We start from the raw sequence: 26,651 nt of genomic DNA on the forward strand, positions 1-26,651 counted from the left end.
CCGCTCTGTGCCTGCTACCCAGAGGCCCTCCGCAGCCACAGTGGAACGCTTGTCTCGTCGCAGTGGCGATGAAGCAAGCATTCCACCAGGCCTCTCATGCTGCCCGCTCTCAGCGGCCGCCCCCCTCCCCCAGGACTGGGGGACTCTGGCGGGGCTGAGAGGACTGGGTGCCTTCATCTTGTGGCTATGGGCGCCGCCATCTTTTGTGATGAAGTGATGGTTAATTTGCATATTACCCTTTTATTAGATAGGATTGATTTCAGAGAGGAAGGGAGAGGGAGAGAGAGATAAAAACATCAGTGATGAAATGGAATCATTGATCAGCCACCTCATGCATTCCCAACACTAGAGATGGAGCCCAAGACCTGGGCATGTGCTTTGACCAGGATTGAACTGTGACTTCCTGGTTCATAGGTTGACACTCAACCACTGAACCACACTGGCTGGGCTAGATCTTAGTTCTTGAGTTTGGCTAAGAATTCAGAGCCAAGAACTCTGATGCAAGAAAGTCACAGAGGTAGAAGAAATTTTGTCTCATAAAAATGACTTTTTATTAATAATCAAAATCTGTACTCTAATAATGGTTCTTAGGAAGGTAAGCCATTGTCCTGTGGGATGCATGGACTCAAGTAACAAGTTACAGAGGCAATAGAATGCCGGGGTTCATGTCCCAGCATCAAGAAGGGTTCAGGAATCTGGAAAAGGCGCTGTGCCGCAGATGACATAGAAATCCAGGGACTAATAAAGAGTCCGGAGATATAATTTTGAAAGGCATTGGGGGTCAGAGGAGCTTCAGCTAAAGGAACTGAAGACTGCCTCCTTGTCTAGGACCCTTGCTTTTATTAACACAATTTGTCCTAAGGCAAGGTGGAGATAATACACTTCAGAGGGTAAGGTTTCAAAGGGTACAGAAGCATTGACAGTTTGGGGAATAGCCTACGGCTGTACAGGTGTTTGGCCAGTAGGAGGCAATAACATGTAGATTAAGATGCCCTTTAACTGTCTGGCAGCCACAATCAGTTTCCTATTCAGGTTTGGGGAAATGCCTTTAGCCATTCCCAACAGGTGACTACATGTGTGACTCAACCCTGTTGAGTCCCCAAGTTTCATCAACCTTTTGATGAAACTCTTGAAATTATGACATGCTGGAATTGGTCTACGGCAATAGAAGGACTCTTGGAGCTTGGGAGAAAGAAAGCAAAGATAACAGGGCTGAGAGAAGAAGAGGGGAAAGGTGAAGGTGTGCTCCAGAGAGAGCATACCTAAGGAAAGAAGGGGGTGGGGAATGGTGCAGGGTGTGTGTGTGTGTGTGTGAGAGAGAGAGAGAGAGAGAGAGAGAGAGAGGAAGGAAAAAGAAGGAAAGAGAGAGGAGAGGAGAGGAGAGGAGAGGAGAGGAGAGGAGAGGAGAGGAGAGGATGCAGAGAGAACCCTGTGTCCATTGAATTAAGGCTTTTTATCTGTTTTTTTCCAAAGGCAGGGATTTTAGGGGAAATATTTATCAACTTTCCAAGTGTGTCCTTTCAGGATTGTGGTCTCTACTGATTGGTTGACACTATGGATGGGAGTCATTAGTTATTGCATCTGATCCTGATGTCAGCCATGGCATGGCTTCATCTAGTTTTGCTGCTTTTCTGTGCCTGGAGCTGAAACACAACTGAGGCCTAGATGTTATCTCTACTTTGACCAAAACTCTGTCTCTGTGGTCAATAGACATGAGACTTTGTTCCTAAGATTATTTGATGCAGGTCAGAACCTCATTGTCCTGAGGGCTTAATGCTTAAGGGAGTCATCATGCAAGGGCTTGTATGGGAGTCATATGAGACTATCGCCTGATCCCTTCCTCCTCTAAGGGAGTCTAAACCATATGACTTACGACGCTAGGGGAAGAAAGGTCACCTGAGGGTAATGTCCTAGCCTATAATATTTGTTTCCCAGTTTTGCTAATTGCTAGGCACCTAAGACTCTCTGCCCTGTTGACATTCCATATCTGGCATATCTTTCATGTTCTGCTCATGCCTAACTGCCTGCTCTATCAATTGCAGCATGCATTCTAAGTACAAAACACCATGGATCAGTTTCTAAAAAGCTCCTCACCAAAGGTTAAGACTTAGTTCTTGGTTTAATTTTGAATAGGAATATATTTAAAAAAATGTAAAAGGGCAAACTAAAGGAATGAAGTTGGGAAATTTGGACTTTGGCCACTTGATAAATGATAATTTCACAAGTTTGTTATAACCATGAACTCACACCTTTGGTTCTTCAGAGGAATGATTTCTATATCTGAATAGGCTCAACATTTTGGCTGTCTGGACAGGTATTTCAAGCTTTAGAGAAGAGTGACCTGGGCTGTGGGGCAGGTGGTGGCCGCAACAATGCAGAGGTATTCCGCCTGGCTGGACTCACCTTCCTCACCAATGCAAATGCAGATGACACCCAAGAAAATGGTAAAACTCTCAGCACTTTTTGTTTATTCTTCAAATTGATATTGAAACTTACATAGACTATTTGCTTCCTAGGTCTCATTTTTGTTCGTCCTCCAGAATATTCTCTACACTGATATTAGAATGACATTTCATTAGCCTTTAAAATGAAGTACACTTTTTTTTTAATGAAGTACTCAAAGCCTCCCATGATCTTCTCTCCAACTATTTCTCATCCTACTCAACCTTACCTTACCTTATGTTTAAGCTATATAGAACCAAGTGTAGTTCTTGGATGGAACTATGCTATTACACTTTTGGTCCTTTCTGCATCAGAACTGCTTTTCCTTTTATTAGCCTGGAGAAGCTAGTGTAAGTATCATCTCCTCTATGAGGATTCTTTCCCCCATAAAATTAATCATTCCCTCCTCCTTTGATAGAGAAAATATTGTAGGGACTAGCTCTATTTATAAGTAATACAATAGGAGTGCATCACTGCACATTCTTATACTGAACTAGAGACCCGGTGCATGAAATTTGTGCGGGGGGGGGGGGGGGGGTTCCCCTCGGCTGAGCCTGCACCCTCTCCAATCCAGGACCCCTTGGGGGATGCCCGACTGCCAGTTCCAGGATCAGACCTAAACCGGCAGTCGAACATCCCTCTCACAATCCTGGACCACTGGCTCCTAACCACTCATCTACCTGCCTGCCTGATCGCCCCTCACTGCCCCCCCACCAGCCTGATCACCCCTAATCACCTCTGCCTGCTGGCCTGATCACAGGCCTGATCCCCCCCCCCTGCCCCCCCCCCCGCTAGCCTGGTCACCCCTAACTGCCTCTGCCTGCCGGCCTGATCGCCCCCAACTGCTCCCTCCCCACCGGCCTGGTTGCCCGCAACTGAACCCCCCCCCCCATGGCCTGGTTGCCCCCACGCAGCCTCTGCTCGGTCGTTTGGTCGCCCCTCACTAACCCTCCTGCCGGCCGGGTTGCCCCACGCAGCCTGTTTGGTCATCCGTTTGGTTCTGATGGTTGCTTAGGCTTTTATATAGATAGATTATACAACTTTTCTCAGGACTGCACTGGGAGCTTCCTAAGGGCAAGGACCACATCTTTATATAAATTGATTTTTTAAAAAATATATTTTATTGATTTATTTTACAGAGAGGAAGGGAGAGGTATAGAGAGTTAGAAACATCAATGAGAGAGAAACATCGATCAGCTGCCTCTTGTATACCCACTACTGGGGATGTGCCCGCAACCAGGGTACATGCCCTTGACCAGAATCGAACCTGGGACCCTTCAGTCCGCAGGCCGACGCTCTATCCACTGAGCCAAACTGGTTAGGGCTATATAAATTGATTTTAAAGAGGAAGGGAGAGCACAGAGAGAGACAAAAACATCAATGATGAGAGAGACCACTAGTCGGTTTGGTCAGGGGGCAACCAATCAATGTGTTTCTCTCACATTGATATCTCTCTGTCTTTCCCTCTCTCTAAAAATCAATGGAAAAATATCCTCGGGTGAAGATTTAAAGAAAATGATGAGAGAGAAACATTTATCAGCTGCCTTCTGCACACCCAACATTGGGGATTGAGCCCACAACCCGGGCATGTGCCCTGACCGGGAATCAAACCGTGACTTCCTGATTCATAGGTTGATGCTCAACCACTGAGCAACACCAGCCAAGCAAGTCCACATCTTAACTGTCTTCTTTCTATGGTTTTAAAATTGTTCATGAGTATATTTAATACTATTATTTGTAACTAGAGGCCAGGTGCATGACATTTGTGCACTGGGGGGGCGGGGGGGGGGGCCTCAGCCAAGCCTGTGCCCTTTCGCAGGCAGAGAGTGGGCCTAAGCCACAGTCAGACATCCTTAGCGCTGCCGTGGAGGCGGGCCATTGCACTTGCCAGCTGTCAGCCCACCTTGTGGCTGAGCAGAGCTCCCCCTGTGGGAGCACACTGACCACCATGGAGCAGCTCCTGTGTTGTCGGTGCACATCATAGTGACCGGTCATTCTGCTGTTTGGTCAATTTGCATATTACCCTTTTATTATATAGCATAATATAGTACAAAGAACAAATAATAAAAATAACATATCCAACAAAAACTTTGTTCACTATAAATACTTAGCTATTTCTCTATAATGAGTGGTTCAAAAAAGGTTGCCAGATTCAAAACCAAACTCAGATCAAACAAGTCAAAGTATATAACACTAGATCATGAGCTCTCCTAAGATAAAATAAGTCATAGTAAGATATATAGTGTGTAATGCCTAATTGAAAGCATGTTTTCAATATCTTGAATGAATGATTTGTGAATTTTTAAATATTTACATATTTTATGGAATTTTCTTTTTTCGAGATTTTAATCTCCTTTTTTTCTTTCTTCTTCTTGTCTTTATCATTTAAAAAACAAAACAGACAAACCTTGTGAAGAAATTCTCAGGCCAAGAAGAATGCTGCAAGAGAAAATAGGGGAACAAGGTACTCTAAGTGATTGTAAAAAGGTTATGGTTGTATCATTCAAAAGCTGGAGAAAATTAAACATAATCTAATGTCCCCTAACTCAGAATGAGCAAAAAAAACCACAAATGTACAGACATCTAATTCACCTACTAATCATCTAATTCATCTAATTTATTTAATAATCAAAAAGATTATTCCAAATATATCCAATAGTTCATTTGCCATAACTAATCTGAAGAAAATAAAGTATTATTTCTATCTCTAAAAGATAAACTTTTATTTGTCACAAATATTTCTTCTCCAAAAACTTAATCTAACAATTAAAATCATATTCTTTTATTTTATTCTGAAAACATTCATAATTTAATTAATTTGGGGGTATATCTGGAAATCTATTTCTTTTATTTCATATGTTTAACAGTTAATAGTATTTTGGATTATTCTTTGGGAAATAAGTCTAATATAAATTATTTAAAACAATTATTTAACTAGAAATTTGATAATTGGCAGTGTTATAATAGAATGAACATTGAGCTGGGAGTCAGTGACTTGAGTTCAACTAATAATCTTGCTTACAATAATGTAATAATTTCTTCCATTTTTATATGAATTATTTTAATTCTAACTTTTATTCTAAGTTCTAATGACACAAAAAGAGACACATTAATTTAAGTATTTACAATGAAGAGTGATGCCACTAGTGAAGGTCCTCAAACCATATCACACAAAAAGTGTTTGGGGCGGGGGGGGGGGAAGGATATTTAGCTTGAAGAAGGAAATACTTGTGTAGTGATGATTGCTATCTTTAAATACTTGAGTGCTTCTCATAGTCAAAGGGTGCTGAACTCAAGGTGCCAGTTTCAAGACTTAGTATTTAGCTTAGTTGCAGGAAGCCCTTTAACCATTTAATATGAATCAGAATTGACTGCCTGCCTCATGAGACCACATTCTCCCCATTCCTAGAGTAGTTCCAAAGGGAGGCTGATCAGCCAACTAACCATGACTCTTGTGGGGAGGGGGTCATATGGCAGTAGAAACGAAGTATCTCTTCATATCTCTTCTAAACGTGAGGTGTTATGACTTTATGCATAATCAAGGACACCTGTATTATTACCATTTCAGCTGCTAAATACAAACATATGCAAGTGAAAAAATGTTGTTATGATGGAGCCTATCGTAATGATGATGAAAGCTGTGAACAGCGAGCTGCCCGGATTAAGTTAGGCCCAAGATGCATCCAAGCTTTTATGAATTGTTGTACCATAGCACACCTGTTTCGTGCTGAAGAGTCTCATAAACTAATGCAATTGGGAAGGCTACGTAAGTTTGATATTTTCTATCAGAATTTTGCCCAATATTAAGAATTTTGTGCAATTTTATGCTGCTAAGAAAGGCAATTTTCATGCTCTATTTAAAATTAAAATAGAAAAGATAACTTGTAAATGCCCCTAAGAAAAAAATCTGTTAATCATTTTTGGGAATCCAAAGAGGTACATATAGTGTATGGAGCAGAGTACACTAGTCCATAGTCAAGACCCAGGGCTCATTCTATAAACCTGAATGATTGTTTATCCTCTCAGAGTCTCAGCCTCCTCATTTCTAAAGCAAAAAAGTTAGGCCAGATGATATCCAATGTGCCTTTGAGCTCTAAAATTCTATGGTGCTGTGATATTACAACCATTAAAAATTCCATTTATACCTATATGACCAAATATAAGCAAAAGATTTTAAAATCTAGCATAAGGTTAAGTGTACTTATATAAAAGTTGAAATCTTATTTCTGTTTCAAGTACAATATATAATTTCAGATTCTATAGAACTCTCATTAATATGTTTTCAGAACTTTTAGGACTTTTGTTTCATTTACATATAGTTAAAACAAAATAGACAAAAGCAGAATGACCAGTCCTATTTTATAATCTGACTGGAGGCCCAGTGCACAAATTCATGCACCAGTAGAGTCCCTCGGCCTGGTCTGTGGGATGGGGCTGAAACCGGCTCTCTGACATCCCCTGAGGGGTCCCGGATTGCAAGATGGTGCAGGCCAGACTAAGGGACCCCACTGGTGCACAATCAGGGCAGGGAGGGACGTGGAAGGTTGGCCAGCCAGGGAGGGAACCTGGGAGGGCTCTAGGGCGTGTCTAGCCCATCTCGCTCAGTCCCAATGGACTGGATCCCAGCAGCAAGCTCACCTACCGGTCGGAGTGTCTGCCCCCTGGTGGTCAGTGCACGTCATAGTGACTGGTCAACCGATCAACTGTCTGTCCCCTGGTGGTCAGTGCACGTTATAGTGAGCAGTTGAGTGGCCTTAGCATTTCATTAGCATATTACACTTTGGTTGAATGGACGACCAAACACTTAGCATATTAGGCTTTTATTATATAGGATTGTTTTGCTTAATAGTGTATCTTAAACATTGTCCATTTGATGACATCCTAAAACTCCCATGTGTGTTGCTGCAACTCTACAAGGGTCTGTATAGGTTCCTCTCCCTGCCCTGTAGCCTGTAAACTATCTCCAGACAGGAAACCTGGACAACTTTAGACTTTACCTAATCTTCTCCCTTCTCTCAGGGATCACAGTCCTGGGTCACTTAAGCTCTGGTGTCTGAAAACTGTTTTAAATGGTGTGTCTGGTATTATTCTCTTTTTTCTTTTTAAAGACAGAGGGATAACCCCAGTCCCTGTTAGTTCATCTTGGACAGGAGCAGAAGTTATGTTCATTTTGACTAAAGAGAACTTATAAATAAATTTCTAAGCTAAGGCAGAGAATCACATAAACAGAATTGTTGCAATTATAAAAATGCAAATAACTTTATAGACTGATTAGTATCTTGTATAATCTCAGGAACACTAAACATTTAGCAATTTATAAAACAAACTAGAGGCCCAGTGCACGAAATTCATGCATGGCTAGGGTCCCTAGTGGCTGCTGGCTGCCGGCTGCCAGCCTAGGGCTTCCTTCGTTCCGTGCCACCCCCTGGTGGTCAGCGCATGTCATAGTGAGTGATCCAACTCCCAGTTGGTTGAACTCCCAAGGAGACATTTTGCGTATTAGGCTTTTATATAAATAAAGATGTTTTATGCTTTGTTTTGTCAATGCTATTAGTGGAGAACTCCTAATAGTTCTATGTTGAAATCACTAAACAACATGTTTCATTGATCTTTCAGAAAATGTGTGTCTAAATTAAATGTCCATATTTAAAATTTGGCTCTAAGTAGAATAATGTTGTTTTTCTATAATTGAATATACTTCCCCTGACCCCCAGATATACGGCCCCTGGCACCAGTAACCAAAGCAGAAATAAGAAGCTATTTTCCAGAAAGCTGGTTATGGGAAGTTCATCGTGTCTCCAGAAGGTATTAAAGAACTCAAGAGATTCCCCATTTTGATCCCCACTTTGTGTGCCCTATTCAATCAGCTCAAGCAAGGTACTTGTATTTACTTGCAGCTAGCAAAGGAGACAGGGGATTCATATCCAAAGCTTTGCCTCCAGGAGGGAGGCTTAGCCATTGCTTACATACATTATTTGGTCGATTACTTGATGTCTTCTTTGCAGTTGGCTACAGGTTGGGTTATCCTATTTATAGTTGCTCTGCAAAATACTGTGTTTCATTTTAACATTTAGCAAGAACAGCATTTAGTAAGAATGGCTCAAACCTTGAGACCCCTGTCCTATCTAACAACAATATTATATACATACTTCTTTGACATTCCTCTGAAAAATGTGAGAAAATGCAAATATTATGGCAAAAATCTGAAGATAGCCCATTTCCCAATAGTTTAAGAGTTAAGATGATAGTAATATGAACCGTGTCCAGAAGAGGTGGTGAAGGATTAAAGAAGAGAATACAGTTGGGACCAGGTGGATCACTGTGCCTGGATGAGGAAACAGTGACACAGCCTGTAAGCCGAAGCTTTATTTTATAGTCAGATCACACAAAGCAAAAGACGGGCAAGATGTTTACAATATTCTTGCGAATTTCAAATCTGCTTCTTTCCTGTTGTTGCCATTCTCTGAACTCTATCAAGCCATGTTTTGGCAGCACTTGCTGCACCCGCTGCAGCCCACATCCCTTAGCTACCTAGGACTGCAGGGTCAGACTATAAGGTCAAACTTACAACTATAGCCTTTTGCCTATAATTGTGCTGGGAGGGCTTTGCCCGCCAAGCTGGGACTGATATGTGGCTTTGCCACAAATCAGTCCGAGGCTTGATCCTGTCCGAATGTTGTAGCTGCTCTCCACACTAACATTTGGTCAAATTTTGGTTTTTTGCTTCACTTTTTTTTTTCCTTAACTGTATGTTTTGCTCTAGTAGTTGATTCCAAGGCAGAATTAACTCTTGGGGAAGAAGAGTTGTATTCCATTTACTTTCATTTCACTTCAGTAAGCATTAACTGAGCACAACTGTGTTTATACTGTAAAGAAGCCATTTTTTTATCCTGAAATATCTGTATATAAAACAAACATTGATTAATGAGAAGAAAGGTTCTTTGCTCGTTAAATTCCTTTATTCAACACATTTTTATGGAATGCCTCCTCAGTACCACACACTGAAAACAGTAATGAATAATGCGGAGTCCCTGATTGTCACCCTTCCTTGTGGACTCAAAGCACTGACTTTCCAAGCAGCAGTCAAAGCACTGAGTCCCGAGCCTGTCATCAGTTTTCTAATGGGTCTCCTTGTCTCTACCCATGTTCCCTCTAATTCTTCCTCCACACTGTTGTCATTCCAGCTGAACATTGCCCTTTGGCTAGCACTTCCTCTGGCAAGCCTCCCCATCACTGTTCCCTACCCTACCAGTGATTGGGTAAATTACTCCTCTTGATTAACCCTATTGCATGTATCACAGTGTGATAATGGCCTATTTACCTGCCCATCTTCCACATTAAAATGTAATTACCTCCAGAGCAAGGATTAAATTCAGATTACTGTTTTTTACCTAGTCTGTCTGGCTTGTAGAGGAACTAAACTGTGTTGAATAAATGCAAATTACCTCTGAATTGTTAGTGCTTTATCGCTACAGTTATTGTAGTGTACTGCAATTTATTTACTGAACTGTTTTTTCCACTAGACTGTAAACTGCTTGAGAGCAGAACTACATCTTTTACGAGCTGTATACTCAGTACTTAGCACTATGCCTGACACAAAATTGGTGGACAATAGCTGTTTGTTGAATGAAATAAATAAATATATAAACTTAATCAGAAATTTTTAGTTATATCAACTTTATGAGCAATGTTAAGATGCATTACTTTGCTTCCCTATTTTAGAACATACTACATAATGAACATAATTTTTCTTTTTGTGTGTGTGTTTTGAATTTGCAATGTTTCAAAGGCATTCTTTTGAATTTGAATTCTCATCAAACAAGTGAAAAATCTCAAAACATAAAACAAGTAGATTGCCCTAGCCAGTTTGGCTCAGTGGATAGAGTGTCAGCCTGCAGACCGAAGGGTCCCGGGTTCAATTCCAGTCAAGGGCACGTACCTCAGTTGCAGGCTCCTCCCTGGCCTGGGACCTGGTCCAGGCGAGTGCAGGAGGCAACTAATCGATGTGTTTCTCTCACATTGATATTTCTCTCTGTCTTTCCCTCTCTCTTCAACTCTAAAAATCAATGGAAAAATAACCTCTAGTGAGGAATTAAAAAAGAAATAGCACAAGAAAAATCAACAAGTAGACTTACAGAATATATTTTTCTTGCTTGATTTTCCTTAATAACTGATGTGCTTTTTAATTTTTTTTCTAAAGTAGTATCAAGCAAAAATTCTGTTAATGAGTGCTGTCCAGTTGGGTTTATTGATGTTTCACTGTATTTGAATATTAACTTTTTCACTTTCAGAAAGGAGTTGCAGTTTGTGCTACCTGATTCTCTAACTACCTGGGAAATTCAAGGTGTTGGCATTTCAGACAGTGGTAAGCAAGTTTAAGTTACATACTCTTTTAGGTAGTGATTTGATTATCAAAATGTGGTTTGATGCTTTGTAGAACGCTGTGTTTTTGCCATCATTGAAAAAATATAGTATTTGTGTTATTGTCTATTTAGTTTACCCAGGACTTAGTGGTGACATTTTAAATAATATTATTTTAAATGTATTACAAGAAGGCTTAGATATGCTCACATTTTTTACCATATCTATTTCCTCTTTTGCTCTTCTATAAGCCATCATTCTTTAAATGCTGATGTCAAGCCCCTATTTTCTTTCATTTTTCTCAGTGATTAGGAGCTTGAGTAGAGTTAAATAAATGCATGACTTCTCTCCAGGGCTGATGAACTTATGTTGCAATTTAATGCAGATACTTTATAAATAATTTCAGGATTGGTTTTGTTTGTTTGCTATTTTTTGTTTTTATAAAATTTTGGTTTCCATAATAAAAGTTTTACACCCATTAAATGGAGCCAATAATAAATATCTAAAAAGAGATTTGGTTCTTTAGTTGAAAATCTCATGACTTAAATAGAATTCAATATTTGTTGGACAAATAAAGTTTTCTGTTAATACCAATAATTATTGAGATAGAGATCAACGAATAGGAAATTTAAGGACATGGTTGACAATAATGAAAAACCATGATCTAAGTTTTTCTTGAAGCAAAGCAAATGTGAGACATTTTTGTACTAATAAAATATTATAGGAATTCCCTAATATGCTTCTACTTTGCTTTTACTTTGTGCTGAAGGTATATGTGTTTCTGATACTGTCAAGACAAAAGTATTCAAAGATGTATTCCTGGAAATGAATATACCATATTCTGTTGTACGAGGGGAACAGATCCAATTGAAAGGAACTGTTTACAACTATAGGATGTCTGGGATAGGGGTAAGTAGGTATTTATGATACGTGCAAATAAATAAATAAAAATTCTCTAACTTTCTGAGAATTCTATTAATGGAATTATGACATACACAAAAAAATAAAAACTCAGTTCAACAATATAAACCAATATGACCCAATAGGTTTCTTTAATTACTGCCCCAACCAACTTGGTAATTTGTGTTTCTGAAGAGGAAGAAGGAACTTTTTATTTTTGAGAAATTCTTCAAAATTAGTTGTTGAATATTGGCATTCTTTCTTGTTTCCCTGCTTAATTTATTCTGGTTATTATGGATTTATTCTTTTGGGTATAGTTTTCAATTCTGTCAGTTCACTAGATTTTGGAAGGAAGATGAAAAGTATTCACTGTTTGAGCCAGTTAGTATCTACTATTATCCCTACTATAAATATGGGGACAGGGAGAATGAAAGAGGTCTTACAACCTGCTCTCACTATATAGTAAGAGGAATAGCCAAGATTTGAATCTAGGTCTTTCTGGAGTCAGAGTCTTGTTGTAAAATTAGGTATAAGTGGGAAGTTAAAAGGTAAGATTGGAAAATTAATTTCGGGACATATTGGGCAGGGCCTTGAATGCCAAGAGATGAGAGTTTTCATTCTTTCATAAAACCATTTGTAGCATGCAAGGACTGAGCTAAAAGACAGAAAAATGAGTAACACAAAATGCCTGAGCCTGTGGTTCCCACTGTCTACAATACAAAGAGACAGTGTACCAATGCTCAAAGAACTTCAGTATCTTTGCTCCTGACTTAGTAGGTAACAGTGTAAGGAAAGTAAGATATTTCTGAGCAGTGTTGAGCTTTCTAGATATCCCTTCACATTGCTAAGGTCTACAGCAACTTGTGTGTATGTTTTAAAAACTCAAAAGTGAGCTTTCTCCTCCGCCTTAGAATCTAAGGGATTATTTAACACTGTAAAAGTATCAGGGAAGAATTGTGTCCAGATGAACAAAGGGCATACTTTCCTTATAAAGTGTTTTGATATAATTGTTCATTGGTGATATTTCAGTTCTGTGTTACAATGTCTGCTGTGGAGGGAATCTGTTCATCAGGAAGCCCAGTCATCAGCCATCAGGGGAGAAAGACCTCTAAATGTCTGCAGCAGAGAATAGAGGGCTCCTCCAGTCATTTGGTGACCTTTACTGTGCTTCCTCTGGAAATCGGCCTCCACAACATCAACTTTTCACTGGAGACTTCACTGGGAAAAGAAATCTTAGTAAAAACATTACGAGTGGTGGTAAGAAACATGTTTTTCCTGATTCTTTTAAAAATCACATTTTTCTTTCCGAAAAAAAAAAGTTATCAGCAACTTATGCTTAGTAATTCAGTAGGTACACAGAAAATTAGAATGTACATGTAACAAAATGTTTACATTTGGGGAATCTGGGTGGAGGTTATCTTGGATCTTTTTTGTACTATTCTTGTAACTTTTAACTTTGAAATTGTTATTTAAAATTTTAAATAAAATAAAACGTGCTTATTGTAGAAAATATAGAATATTGAAAAAACATAAAGAAAATTAATCCCCATACCCAGAGCTATCCAATTTTAACAATTTGGTATATAGCCTTCCAGGCCCAACCCCCCACCCTGACACATTTAGAAAGTGTGTTCTTGAAATCTTTGTGCCAGATATTATACTAGCCACTAGGAATATAAATAAGACATGCCCTAGTATTTCATAGAGTATTTTTGAGGTTAAATAAACTAATACATGCATAGTTTACAATTTACAGTCTAGAAAACTTTCCATTTTATAAATAAGTAAGTAAACAAGTCAAAAAAAACACACAAACTATCATTTATTAAGTATGATTTACCCATAGAGTCTGGTGAGTATCTTCATGTTATCTTATTAAGATTCTTGCCCAGGGTCACATGGCTAGTTAATGACAGAACTGTGTCTTCCTAGATCTTGTCAACCAATGGTTGTTGGCACCACTACAGCTGCAACAGGAATCCCCAATTTGGGGTGCTGGAAGGAAACTTTATTCAGTGCAAAACAGCTCTGTTGTGATATAGCATGGCTGTGAGGCAGCCCCAGGACCAAGTGGCCCTGGAGTCAGGTCCTTCTCTGGCTAGTCTGCTCCTTATCGGTCTACTCTGCTCTGCTTCTTCCTGCTTTGCTTTGTGCTGTGTGATCTGGTCTGCCCTGCTGTGATTTGATCTGCTCCATTCTGTGCCAGGCTGCTCTGGCCATGTTTCAGCTGAGCCAGGGAAATGCAATCTTCAGTCTTCTGTGGAAATGAAACTGTGCTCTCAGAGCCAGAGGGGAGCTGGCTTATATAGGACAGAATTTTCCATCCCTGCTCCCTAATTAGTCTGTCCTCATGCAAATGAGGATTCCAAATTTTTGTAGTGTGATTGGTGCAAAAGGCACTGTCTTGATTGGTCAGAATAGAGCCACTCTGGTTGGTTGGAGCTATGCAGCTCCAATTGGATAGGAAAAGCTTCAGTCCTATTGTAGGATTCCAGTAACTCCTTTATAAGAGCTGGCTCAGATGGCAGAACGCAGTGCAGGCAGGCAGTTCAGTGTAGAGGCAGGCAGTTTGTGTGAGAGGCTCCAGTATACAAATGGCTGCTAGGCTCTGTTTTTGTTTTTTAATTTGAGCCTAGCTAGCCACCAGGAGACCTTCTTAGTAGGTTTCTTCTCTCTCAAGGTTCACAGTCTTCATTCTCTGCGTTCTGACTTCATCCATGAAATTCACTTCAGTAAACATATATTGACTTATTTTGTGCAAGGCTTGTTCTATTCATCCTTACATGGTGGTTCCATATGCAGGCTCTGGAGCCAGGCTGCCCCTGTTTGAATCCTGGCTCTATCACTTCCTAGCATTGTGCCATTGGATAAGTTTTGTGATCACTCTGTGTGTCAGTTTCCTCATCTGTCAAATAGCACCTACTTCATAGAGTATTTTTGAGGTTAAATAAACTAATACATACAAAGCACTTAAGTCAATTGCCTGGCTTATAGTAACTTCTATTTAGTATTTGCTCTGATTATTATGTAAATGGCCAGAAAAATCTTATTCTTGAATTTATGCATTTAAGTATTTAAACATGCTTTGCATTACACCCCCATTTGCAAAAAGGATTTTTTAAATTGGAAAAGTGGTCAAATTGAACTAAGAATTGAGATCATACAGATTTAATTATGTTCTTAACTGAATGTTGTCTGTCTTTATTTTAGCCAGAAGGTGTCAAAAAGGAAAGTTATGCTGGTATTACTCTGGACCCAAAGGGTATTTATGGTAAGTAAAATAATTTTGTATTTTACATGTTATCTTTTGCTCTAGAAATTAAAGTGTATGTGTAATTTGAAACACTATTTTTCAAAATGTTAATTGTCTAGACGAAAAAATGTCCACTTCTTACTTAGTTTATTGCCATTTTTTGATAGTATGTATCTATCTATATAAAACCCTAATATGCAAATCAACTGAATGGCGGAACTACCAGTCGCTATGACGTGCACTGACCACCAGGGGGCAGACACTCAACGCAGGAGCTGCCCCCAGCCCACAGGCCCCGACTGGTGGTGGCAGCAGGCGGGGGGCTGGCGAGCAGGCGGCACCAGGCCAGCCAAGGGAGGTGTGAGCGGGGGCCCCAATCACCCCACCAGTCTCCCCACAGATCGGCCCTGATCACTGGCCAAGCCTAGGGACCCTACTTGTGCGCAAATTTTTGTGCAATGGGCCTCTAGTTATACTATAACCTGAATGGGTTTAAAACAAATAAAAATAATTCCATTAGTTTAAAATGCAAAGCATTGAAATAGTAATAATTACATGGCTTCCCTTATCTATTAATCATTTTCTATTCAACACAATAATAACTATAATTTACTGAACCATCAGTCCAAAGAACACATGAGAAAAAGTCATTACAGCCCAGCTGGCATGGCTCAGTGATTGAGCATCGACCTATGAACCAGGAGATCACAGTTCAATTCCCAGTCAGGGCACATCCCAGGTTGCAGGCTCAATACACAGAAGGCAGCTGATCAGTGAGTGATTCTCTCTCATCATTCATGTTTCTGTCTCTCCCTCTCCTTTCCTCTCTAAAATCAATAAAAATATATTTTTTTTAAAAAGTCATTCACATACTTAACATGCATTATTTGACAACGCAATGCTAATTAATCACTTTACAAACCATTCCTCTTTGTTCCTGCATCCCTTTTTTCTTCACTGAGATCTTCTGAATCTTCTCAACGATAGAATTCTGCAGACATTTGAGCACTTAGTCAAGGTCTAAATACATTATCTCTTTATGAAATTTATAATATGCTCAATTAACAAATCTTTTCAACAAAAAGAGACAGACTTCATGTTCTTATTAAATGGTTAAAATTTACCTTATTGTTGCATTGAATAATTTTTTCCTTTCTTTCAGTGACATAGTAATGGTGATAAAAAAAAAAAAGTTTACTTCAGAGTGCCATTTTCTCTGGGAAAGTAAAGAATTAAGACCTTAACATTTTAAACTAACTGAGTATCATAAACTTGAATAAGGTGACTTCAACAGAGTAGCAAAAGAAAAATCTGTCCTGTATACATGTATCCATACACTAGCGTTTTTCTCTAATTTTATTTACACACAGACTTCCTCCCAGCTTGCCCACTATGTGGGATCTGTGGGAAGAGCTATCCTTAAGGTCTGAGGATTTTAGCCTCAAACAGTTAAGTCATTACTCAGAGCCACTGCATCCTTTGGCTTTTCCTCTTTTTTACCCTTGTGCCTGCTATACTAACATTATTGCAAAACAGCTTTCCAAAACAGCCCTGTCTTACCCATCCTAGGTATGAACATCAGGGCCACAAGATGGGAATAAATGATCTTTTATCTGGGAATAGATCTCTCCATCAAAAACCTTGGTTAAAAAAAATCTATGCCTCTTTCCAATCTTGTCATATAACTTTTTCCTCTTATCATTTTAGACAATTTAGATTTAGGCAACTTTGTCACTTTCTAGAGTGCTAAGTAAGTTAATGATGGCAATCAATTCTGTCAAGTTTATTTCAGAGATTTTATTAAATACTTTAAATACATATATATTGGAATTGCTATACCAGGATAAAACTTTATAGAGTTTGTTGTTGTTTTTTTAAGCTAAGATATATTTGGAAAAGTAAATGAACAATAACATTAGAAGAAACCTGAAAAGTATATCAGTGAGGAAGAATGAGGTATCAGAACAAATTATAAAGTAATAGTAATTAACATTGTGTGACAACAACTTAAAAGAGACCAACACTACTATGGACTCAAAACTTAAGACTAGCCCTAGTTGTCAGTTCTACTTTCTCTCCTTGACAAACCCTTTTCCCGTACTATTTTCATATCTCAGATGTGACCCCAACCCCACTTCCTAGCACACTATCATTGGTCTGGGCAGACCCCTCTCATGTTTTATTTCCTCCTTTCATTCTTGACCCCCACTCCCATTTTTCCTTCCTCCAAATGCTCCCACTTAAAATGCTTGCTTGATATATGTCTTTGAGTAGGCACATAATGTTGCTATAGATCTATAGATCCTGCTCTATTTCTTAATACTATGTTTTAAAGAAATATCTGTAATGCGGTATATACATTTAATTCAGTGCTTCATACATTTAATTTCAAAGTATAGTCCACCACAGTTTTACTTAGCCATCCTTAATTGATGGATTCCCTACTACCATAAACAATGCTGCAGTGGACATCCTATGAATCTCTCTTTGTGAATTTGTGTGTGCATTTATCTGGACTATGCACCCAGGATTGGGACTTCTGGGTCAAAGAGCATACATATATTGAATGTCATATACTTCTGTCATATTGCTCTTCATAGTGGCTTTACTATTTATACTCCCACCAGCACTGTATAAGGGTTTTCATATCTCCACATCCTCACCAACATTTAGTATTCCTTGTCTCACTAAAATGTGCCACTTTTGAGGGGTAGAAAGTGATATATCATTATTGTTTTAATTTGGATTCTTCGGATTACTATTGATTTTAAACATTTCTTCATATAAGTGTTGGCCATTTGGGCTTCCCATCTATAAATTATTTATTCCTACCTTTCACACTTTTTTTTCTATTTTTTAATTTGGGTTTTTGTATATTTCTCATAGATTTTTATCTCTGATATACTTCTTCATGCAATAATGAACCATTGTATGTTTTGAACAGGAATTTTTAATGCTGGATATAGTCAAATTCATTTCATTTTATTATTTATACTAGAGGCCCATTGCACAAAGAGATTCGTGCAATAGGCCTTCCCTTCCCCTGGCTGCCGGCACCGGTTTTCCTCCGGCACCCGGGACCCAGGCCTTCGCTCCGGCTGGAGCCTTCAGTCTTCGCTGCTCCACCACTTCGTGTGTACGTATGCAAATTAACCGCCATCTTTGTTGGGTTAATTTGCATACTCTCCTGATTGGCTGGTGAGCGTAGCAGAGGGATGGTCAATTTACATGTTTGTCTATTATTACGTAAGATATTGGGGAGGGTAATTATAAAGAAGCCTTTCCACACCTTTAGTTAACAAAGATATTGCTGTATATTTTATTAGTTTCACAGATTCAACTTTTAAATGTTTTAATTTGCGTGACATCTACCTTTATATAGAATGTTTTTATGTCTGGCAAGGAGTAAAATTGACTTCTCTTAGTGTTAGCTTTCTCTTCTGTACTTTTTCCATCTGGTAGGAGAGTTGATAATGAGAATTGAAATAGTCAAGAATAGGTATCAGTGAGAAAAATGGATCAAATTAAGATAATTTCAAAAAACCTACTGTCATTAAGTACCATATATAGTGCATGAACTGTTTGCCCGATTCTTTGTTTATATTATTTTTACCCTCACAAAACCCCTTTGAGGAAAATATTATTACCATTATTATTTAACTGATAAGTAAAACAAGGCATAGAAAGACTAAGTGTCTTGCCCATAGTCACATACAGAGTAAGTTCTTTCTGGACTCCATGCTCTTTCAATGACACTGCAAACCTCTTAAATGTATCCACCGAGTTTTATTTTAATACTAGAGGACTGCTGCATGAATTCATGCATGGGTGGGATCCCTAGGCCTGGCCGGTGATCAGGGCCAATCAGGGCCATGCTAATCGGGGCCTGCCAGCCAGGGGGAGGTACAGGGGGACTGCGGGCCAATCGGGGCCTGCCAGCTGAGGGGAGGGACAGGGAACAGGAGGTTGGCCGCTGGCACTAACTAGGGAGCTGGCCCTTGGACCCCCTGGGAAAGGGGCCACACCTGCCACTCACTCCCGGTTCTCCATCCCAGCCCAAAGCCCTGAAGGCCCTGGTGGGGTTGGGAGAGGAGGCAATGGTCACCGGGCTGGGTGTGGAAGGAACGGACACCAGACGCCAACGCTGGCACCCCTCCACTGCACGGTTCCCCCCCCCCCCTCCTTCCCTTGCCACCACCATGGTGGGCAGGCGGCGGGCCGATCAGGGCCTGCCAGCCCGGGGGAGAGACAGGGTGCGGAAGGTTGGCCGCCAGCCCCGAGGAGGGAGCCAGCCCTCGGCCCCTCTAGGAAAGGTGTCGTGTCCGCCACCACCCACCCCTGGCTCCCCATCCCAGCCCGGGGCCTTTGGGAGAGGAGGCGACAGTTGCCAGGCCAGGCATGGAAAGAACAGACACCAGACGCTGACATCGCCAGCCGGCCGTGGGAGGTTGACTGTGGGAGCGCACTGACCACCAGGGGGCAGCTCCTGCATTAAGTGTCTGCCCCTTGGTGGTCAGTGCATGTCATAGCGACTGGTCAGCTGGTTGTTCCAGTCATTCAGTCGTAATGGTTGCTTAGGCTTTTATATACATAGATTATATCCTCAGCATTTATCAAAGATTAATGAAGAAAGAAGTTACCTGAGAAATGTTCCTATCTCTTCTGCAAAGCCATGTGACTTGTCCATTAAATTGCAAAATGTCACTATTTTTTAAAGCATCTACCATGTGCCAGGGACTGTATTAAATGCTGTGACTACAGTATTCAATAAGAGATGGTTCCTGCCCTAAGATCTTTCTTAGAAGGACAATGGGAGTATATGTCATGACTACTGTGGACTCTGCAGTATAATTTCTGGAGTTCAGATCACAGGTCCATCTGTAGTAGCTGTGTGACCTTGAACAATTTACTTTCTAAGTCTCAGTTTCCTCATCTATAAAATAAAAATAATAAACACCTAGCATATAGGAATGTTGTGAGGATCCAATGTAACTGCATTTAAAGAGCTCAGCAGAGTCCTTGCTTTTCTATCAGGAAAATGGTAAATATTATCACCCTTATGAAATAAACAAGTTATAGTAGAAAAATGCTCTGATACTGGTGTGCTAAAACTCCTATAATGTATAGAGAACAAGTATCTAAGTAAGACTGAGAAGAGATGGTGGAAAGAATTTCAGGGCCTGTTTCCTAATGGAGCTAATCTTCACATTTCCTTGACTAAGGAATTACATGTTATTTTCAGATTTCAGTTCCAAGAACAATTTTCTCTTTGGACAAAATGACTATCTCATTTTTACTGGTGGATAAGATTTATATAACCTATTTGTTTCCTATTTTATAATAACCAGAAAGCTTACAGTCAAATTTAATCTTTTATTTAAAGAGATTACAAAAGCCTAGAGTTTGATAAAAATCCTTAATTATTTTTAACTCCCTTATAAAATTTTTATATTATTATTATTAAAGAGTTTTATTTTTTTAATACCTTGGAAGATTCCTTGTAAATAATCTTCTAATAGTCTTCCCTCAAGAACTCTGTGTAAATCTAATAACTTTTTTAAAAATTTATTTCAGGTGTCGTTAGCAGACAAAAGGAGTTCCCATACAGGGTACCGTTAGATTTGGTCCCCAAAACAAAAGTCAAAAGGATTGTGAGTATAAAAGGTAAATTAAAAAATGCCATTTTTATTTATCATTTCACTTTGTGCTTCAAACAAAATTCAAATATCGTCATGATTATTCTATTTCTCCTCTTCTCTATTCAGTGGTATATACAAATTCACCCTACAATTATTCCCTCCTTCAAATCCCTGACCACTTTTCCTACTATCTTCTTCCACTGGCCTGATTTCAATGGAAACTTATTCTCCATGATGGAAGTTGGGAGCTGTCATTGGCCCAAAGATTTCTCTTCAATGCAGGTGAAGCTGCTTCTAGACTTAAGAACTTTCCATGAGTTTAGTGGCCAGTCCTGCTCCAGAGAATGCCTTATGAACTGCAAATGGCCCCAAAACTGAGTACTGCTCTGCTCAGGTACCAATCCCAGAGGGTTCTTTTGCATTTGCAAAAGTGGTGACTTTGCTGGTCTCCAGCCTTTACAATTCAATGACATATCATCAAAATAATAGAAGATCCTGATTACACTTTATCTCAGATAAGATCTCGGAATCACTGAATGTTAGTACTGGCAAGGACTTTTTAACTCCTGTGCAACCTTGTGTGTATAAGAAAGTGGTTTGCCCAGGATTGCATAGTGAGTTGTGGACAGGACCCTCACAGCACTCATAGAGCATTCACAAATTCAGATTCTTTGCTTTGCTTTGGGGAAGCAACTGATCAATAAGGTTTACAATGTTTAATGCTATCAGATTGAATGGCAATTAATTTGCCATGTACTCTATGCAGTAATCTACTCACTGTATTACACCATTTTACCACCATATAACAGTGGTATTTTTTAAAATATATTTTTATTGATTTCAGAGAGGGAGAGGGAGTGAGAGAGAGAAATATCAATGATGAGAGAGAATCATTGATCAGCTGACTCCTGCATACCCCAGACTGGGGATGGAGCCCGCAACCCGGGCATGTGCTCTGACCGGGAATCGAAAACTGACCTCCTGGTTCATAGGTCGACACTCAAACACTGAGCCATGCTGGCTGGACTCTAACAGTGGTATTTTAAGCCTACTTTTGGTGTGTTTTTAAAAATATCTATCTTCCTAACCAGATCTTTTATTTTTTATCTCCCCAGTTCTGAGAACTAATTCAACTGCCTAGATAAAAAGGAAAGAATAGGGATGCTTGCTCTTATCTCTATTTAAAATATACGATTACTCAGAAATTAATAGACATTAACTGTGCCTCTTTTGAATTGTGTGTGTGTGTTTCAGGACTACTTATGGGTGAGGTCTTGTCTGCAGTTCTGAGTCGGGAAGGTATTGATATGCTTACCAACCTCCCCAAGGGAAATGCAGAGGCGGAATTGATGAGCGTTGTCCCAGTATTCTATGTTTATCACTACCTGGAAGCAGGAGATCATTGGAACATTTTTCAAAATGCATTAACCGAAAAACAATACTTGAAGAGAAAATTAAAAGAAGGTAAAATATCTATTTCACATACTGTACATAAAAATCTTTTGTTTTTTAAACCAATAGTTTAATTAAACTAATATTTATGTTGTTAAGAATTACACAAAAGCTTAATTATAAAAGCATTCCAGCAAAAAAATCATAAGATAGACTCTACTATATGAATAAATACTATTTGCTGTTGCATTTTGGCTTAACTTTCTAAATTGCATGGCTGAGAGATAAAACACCTGCATTCCAAAGCACTTCCTCCCTTCTTGAATGAGCTCAGAATGTTTTACTTGATAATTCCCAATTCAGGTGATTTGTAATCTTCCTTTGCTAAATTCACTGTTGGCCACAGAGCATATGCTTGCTGCCCAACATCAAGGGAAATTTACCACTTTATTATCCAGGGGCTAATAAAGCACTCTTTGAGTAGATATGGAGGTCAATGAAGCACTCTGTTCTTTTTCTGGTGCCTCTTAGGGATGATAAGCATCATGTCCTACAAAAATCCTGACTATTCTTATAGCATGTGGAAAGGTGGAGATGCTAGTACTTGGTAAGTAGAGGGTTTTGATTTGCATTTTATATAGTAGTTGATTAATTAACTAAAGAATAACAACCTTAATGGAAACTTCATTTGTCTAGTTGCTCAGGCTAAAAGCCTAGTCATCCTTCATTGCTCTTTCTCTTACAAGCCAGATCTGATCCATCAAATACTTTTGGCTGCACCTTCAAAATGTACCCTGAATTTGACTACTACTTACCAACTGCACTATACCATCCTGATCTAAGTCACTCTTACCTCTCACCTGGATTATGGCATTAGCCTCCTTAGGTTATTTTGGCTTCAGCTCTTGACCTTCTTCAGTCTATGCAGCACAGCGTCTGGAATGACCTTGTTAAGATATAAGTTAGTTCATGCCATTCAAAACCATTCAGAACCTTCCCATTTTATCAAAGTTCTTACTAGGATCTATAAGGCCCTCCCTGTTCTGGCCCCACCTCACCTCCCCATCTGTATCCCCTTCTACTCTCTTTCATTCCACTAGAACCCCAGTGGCCTCCTTGCTGTTCCTCAAACATGCCAGCCATCCTTCCAACTCAGGGCCTTTGCATTCACTATTCCTTTTATCTGGAATGCTCCCCCCAGGTATCAGCATGGCTGGCTTCTTTACCTCCCTCAGGTCTTTCTCTGTTCCCTTATTCAGTGCACATGAAGCAAGAGGTCTCTGGTTCGATTCCCAGTCAGGGCATATGCATATGCCCAGTTGCAGGCTCAATCCCCAGTAGGGGGTGTACAGGAGACAACTGATCCATGCGTATGGTCGATGCTCAATCACTGAGCTACACCAGTCAGGATACAGTGGGTGGATGCTGATCCAGACTGAAAACCACCACAACAGAAGCTGGGAACTAAATGCCTGGAGAACAGAAACCCGCACAAGAAGATGTGACAGCCTCTCAGTAAACACCCAGAACCTCTCAGGAGTTCTGGGTAAAACTGAGTGGATAGTGTTCAGCCAAAAACATAGAAACGCTTGTGTACTGTCCTAGACCCAATTCCATAAGTTCTTGAGAGAAATAGATACATAGAAAAAAATGGCTTCTACCTGAATACTTTCAAAAATTTGAGGGGGGGGGAGAAATACAGGAAATATGCAAAAAGTATAATGAATAATATATCTTTAATTTTTTAAGGAAAATGAAAAAATTTTAAAGTGAGAGAGTAAGTCAAGTGTCTCAAAGGCATCTGAGGAGCTGAAGAATGGGCAGATCTAGGGCAGTTGAGTGAGTGAGGGAACTAGAGGAGAGGAATGAAGTGTATAAGAGGCAATATGGGGATTGTGAATTAGATCCTGTCTGGTATTCTTTGAGAGATTTTAGTAAAGGCTTAAATTGATTTTTGACTGAGTAATTATGATCATTAAAGCTTCATTGTGAGATGATGAGTCCTGAGTCAATGACATGACTCAAGGGGAAGCAGATAAACATTCCCACGGATGTTCGGGAAGGGTGTTCAGGCCTCAGACAGGGATTTAGACTTGATAGTTTGTACAAATTTTATAACCTAGAATTTTATGATTTTGCTCTCCCACATCTCATATTCATGGGTCAGTGCCTTGACTCAATACTATTTGTTTTTCTATTGTCTTTAACCTAAAAAATTTTTTTTCATCAGACATCAATTTTTAGCTTGTGTATGGACTAACAGTGTTGCAATCACAGAAGATGTGTGGCTCCCACTTGCTGACTGGATGTTTTTGGAGATCTTCCTAAAATCTTCGCTTCTCTTGTAAAATGATGACAACTTACTTTGGAATTGCATGTTTTAAAATGTTTACTTTTAAAGAACAAACACTGTATGAACTAAAACACACTGTAAAGTGACAGCCAAAAGGGATTCAATTCTAAATGTTTATTTATTTGATTTTTGTCTTAAAGGTTAACAGCTTTTGTTTTAAGAGTACTGGGACAATTACATAAATATTTACCTCAGGACCAAAACTCAATTTGTAATTCTTTAACCTGGTTGGTTGAACGTTGTCAACTAGCAAATGGATCTTTCAAGGAATATTCCCATTATCAACCACTAAAATTACGGGTAAGGAAACCAAATATTCAGATCAGCAATAGTTTTATTTACAAGTTTGAATTTCATTCTCATCCTATTTTAGGATGAGAAGAGAGGAAACAAATAGGTATATTCCTGCAAGAAGCTCTTCTTGTATACAGACAAAGAATTTGAAAGGTCTTGTATTGCTCTTTAGACCATCCAGTATAGGTCAGATAAGTGCTATTTTAGACATCTTATATAACAGGCATTGATGGTTCATAGGGAGCAAGTGCTAGAGATCCCGGAACAGGTAGAATGCACTAACTGTCCATGTACCCTTGGTATGGAATCTGTACCTGAAGTTCAAAGCTCTCTTACAAGTCAAGGCTGCAGGGTGTTATCATGAAAGATGGGAAGGGCCCTATTTACTCTCTGCTGGAAAGAGAGATTGAGGTCAATTTATTACAAAGTGTAACAAAGTGTTGTTTGAGATTAGAATCTACTTTATATGTTTGACATAGAAAATAATTTCAGTATTGCTCCAATATATTATACTCCTTAGAAAATTTTTTATCAGACACAAGGAGCTCCCTGGCTAACAGGAGTCTCATAATGGTCCTCTGTTGGACCAATAGCAGCTTAGGACTCTCTCAAGGTAAGGGGGGCAACTGAAAATGGCATTTGAAGAGTAAAATGCTATAACAATTATTTTTTCTTAAGATGTCCATCCCATTCATCCATCTGTCTACATTCATTCAACAACTATTCACTAAGCACCTAATACATGCCAGGGCCTATTTTGGGCAGCATGGGGGAGGAAGAGTGGGAAGGATGGACCAGGCAGTGTCCTGCCACAAAGGAGCTCACACACTGGTAGGGAAAGTGGAATAAAAATACTAATGATTCTAATCAAGACATTAATGTGTGTGTTTATTCATTTGCTCAATAAATGTTAATTGAAAGTGAACTAAGTACTACATGGTAGGGTCACAACAGTGAACAAAACGGGTGTGGCCACTGAGGCCACAGAGCTTATGATCTAGCAGAGACATTGAGTAGGTAATTTCAAGTGTGAGATACATGTTTAGAAAATGGAAATATCGTTTCATTGAAAGCAGGGGATCTAACCTAGATTGGGGGAGTTAAAAAAAATGAGTTGCCAACCTCCTGGGAGCTAGATAGGAGGGAGTCAGGAAGAGTGTTCCAAGTGGAGCGTCCCTGGCATTTTTGAAGTGGAGAGAGAGGATGGTTCATTCAAAGAGCTAAGGCCAAGAGAGCTAGGGGGTGAGTTACATGAAATAAAACTGGAGAGGTATTAGAGGTCACTTCATGGAAGATCTTAGAAGCATTGCATTGGAATGTCACTGCCCCAAGAGAAAAAAAAATATAGGAGAGTAGTGGCAGAATAGTGTTTTGTGCATTTTTTTTAAAGAGAGCTCTGTTCGTTTTTTATAAAAATATGTTTTTATTGATTTCAGAGAGGAGTGGAGAGGGAGAGAGAGATAGAAACATCAATGATGAGAAAGAATCATTGATCAGCTGCCTCCTGCATAAGCCCACAACCCAGGCATGGCCCTTGACCAGAATAGTCCCCAGGCCGACGCTCCATCTACTAAGCCAAACCAGCTAGGGCTGTTTTGTTTATTTTAACAGGGTTTTGAAGGAGGGGAAGAATTTGAATGTGGTGAAGAGGTATGAAATAGAGTTTCAGGGTGGGGAGGTGAGGGAGAGAAGGGCACATTAAGGCACAAAGTAAGAAAGACACAGGGTTTACTGAGAAATGGCAACCTGTCCAACTAGAAGGTATGAAGGGAGAGAGGGATATTAAGCTCAAAATGGAGATTAGAACTAGGTCATTTTGCTTTAAAGACACCACTTCACTCTCCTTTATCATTATTTTTAGGGTACCTTGTCTACTGAAGCCCAAGAGAGCACCTTATATCTTACAGCCTTTACTGTGATTGGAATTAGAAAGGCTTTTGATATATGCCCCCTAGTGGTAAGTAAGAGGATTTTTTTTCTATAACACCCATCATCTATTTCTGTACCTTACTGGAGT

At 39.5% G+C, this 26,651-nt stretch overlaps 1 protein-coding gene across 1 annotated transcript in view; it reads left to right on the forward strand.

Moving 5' to 3' along the window:
- C5 (complement component 5) overlaps nt 1–26,651 on the forward strand; it is an 80,418-nt gene that overhangs the window by 28,249 nt on the left and 25,518 nt on the right. Inside the window, exons 15-27 of the mRNA XM_005879203.2 lie at nt 2,315–2,444; nt 4,844–4,906; nt 6,011–6,208; nt 8,157–8,247; nt 10,734–10,807; nt 11,573–11,712; nt 12,733–12,960; nt 14,914–14,974; nt 20,531–20,620; nt 21,850–22,059; nt 22,519–22,594; nt 24,481–24,640; nt 26,496–26,591. Coding sequence (XP_005879265.1) covers nt 2,315–2,444; nt 4,844–4,906; nt 6,011–6,208; nt 8,157–8,247; nt 10,734–10,807; nt 11,573–11,712; nt 12,733–12,960; nt 14,914–14,974; nt 20,531–20,620; nt 21,850–22,059; nt 22,519–22,594; nt 24,481–24,640; nt 26,496–26,591 — 1,617 coding nt within the window. The remainder of the gene's footprint in view (nt 1–2,314; nt 2,445–4,843; nt 4,907–6,010; nt 6,209–8,156; nt 8,248–10,733; nt 10,808–11,572; nt 11,713–12,732; nt 12,961–14,913; nt 14,975–20,530; nt 20,621–21,849; nt 22,060–22,518; nt 22,595–24,480; nt 24,641–26,495; nt 26,592–26,651) is intronic.

Source organism: Myotis brandtii, unplaced genomic scaffold (assembly GCF_000412655.1).
Source record: "Myotis brandtii unplaced genomic scaffold, ASM41265v1 scaffold589, whole genome shotgun sequence".
NCBI classification, from domain to species: Eukaryota; Metazoa; Chordata; class Mammalia; order Chiroptera; family Vespertilionidae; genus Myotis; species Myotis brandtii.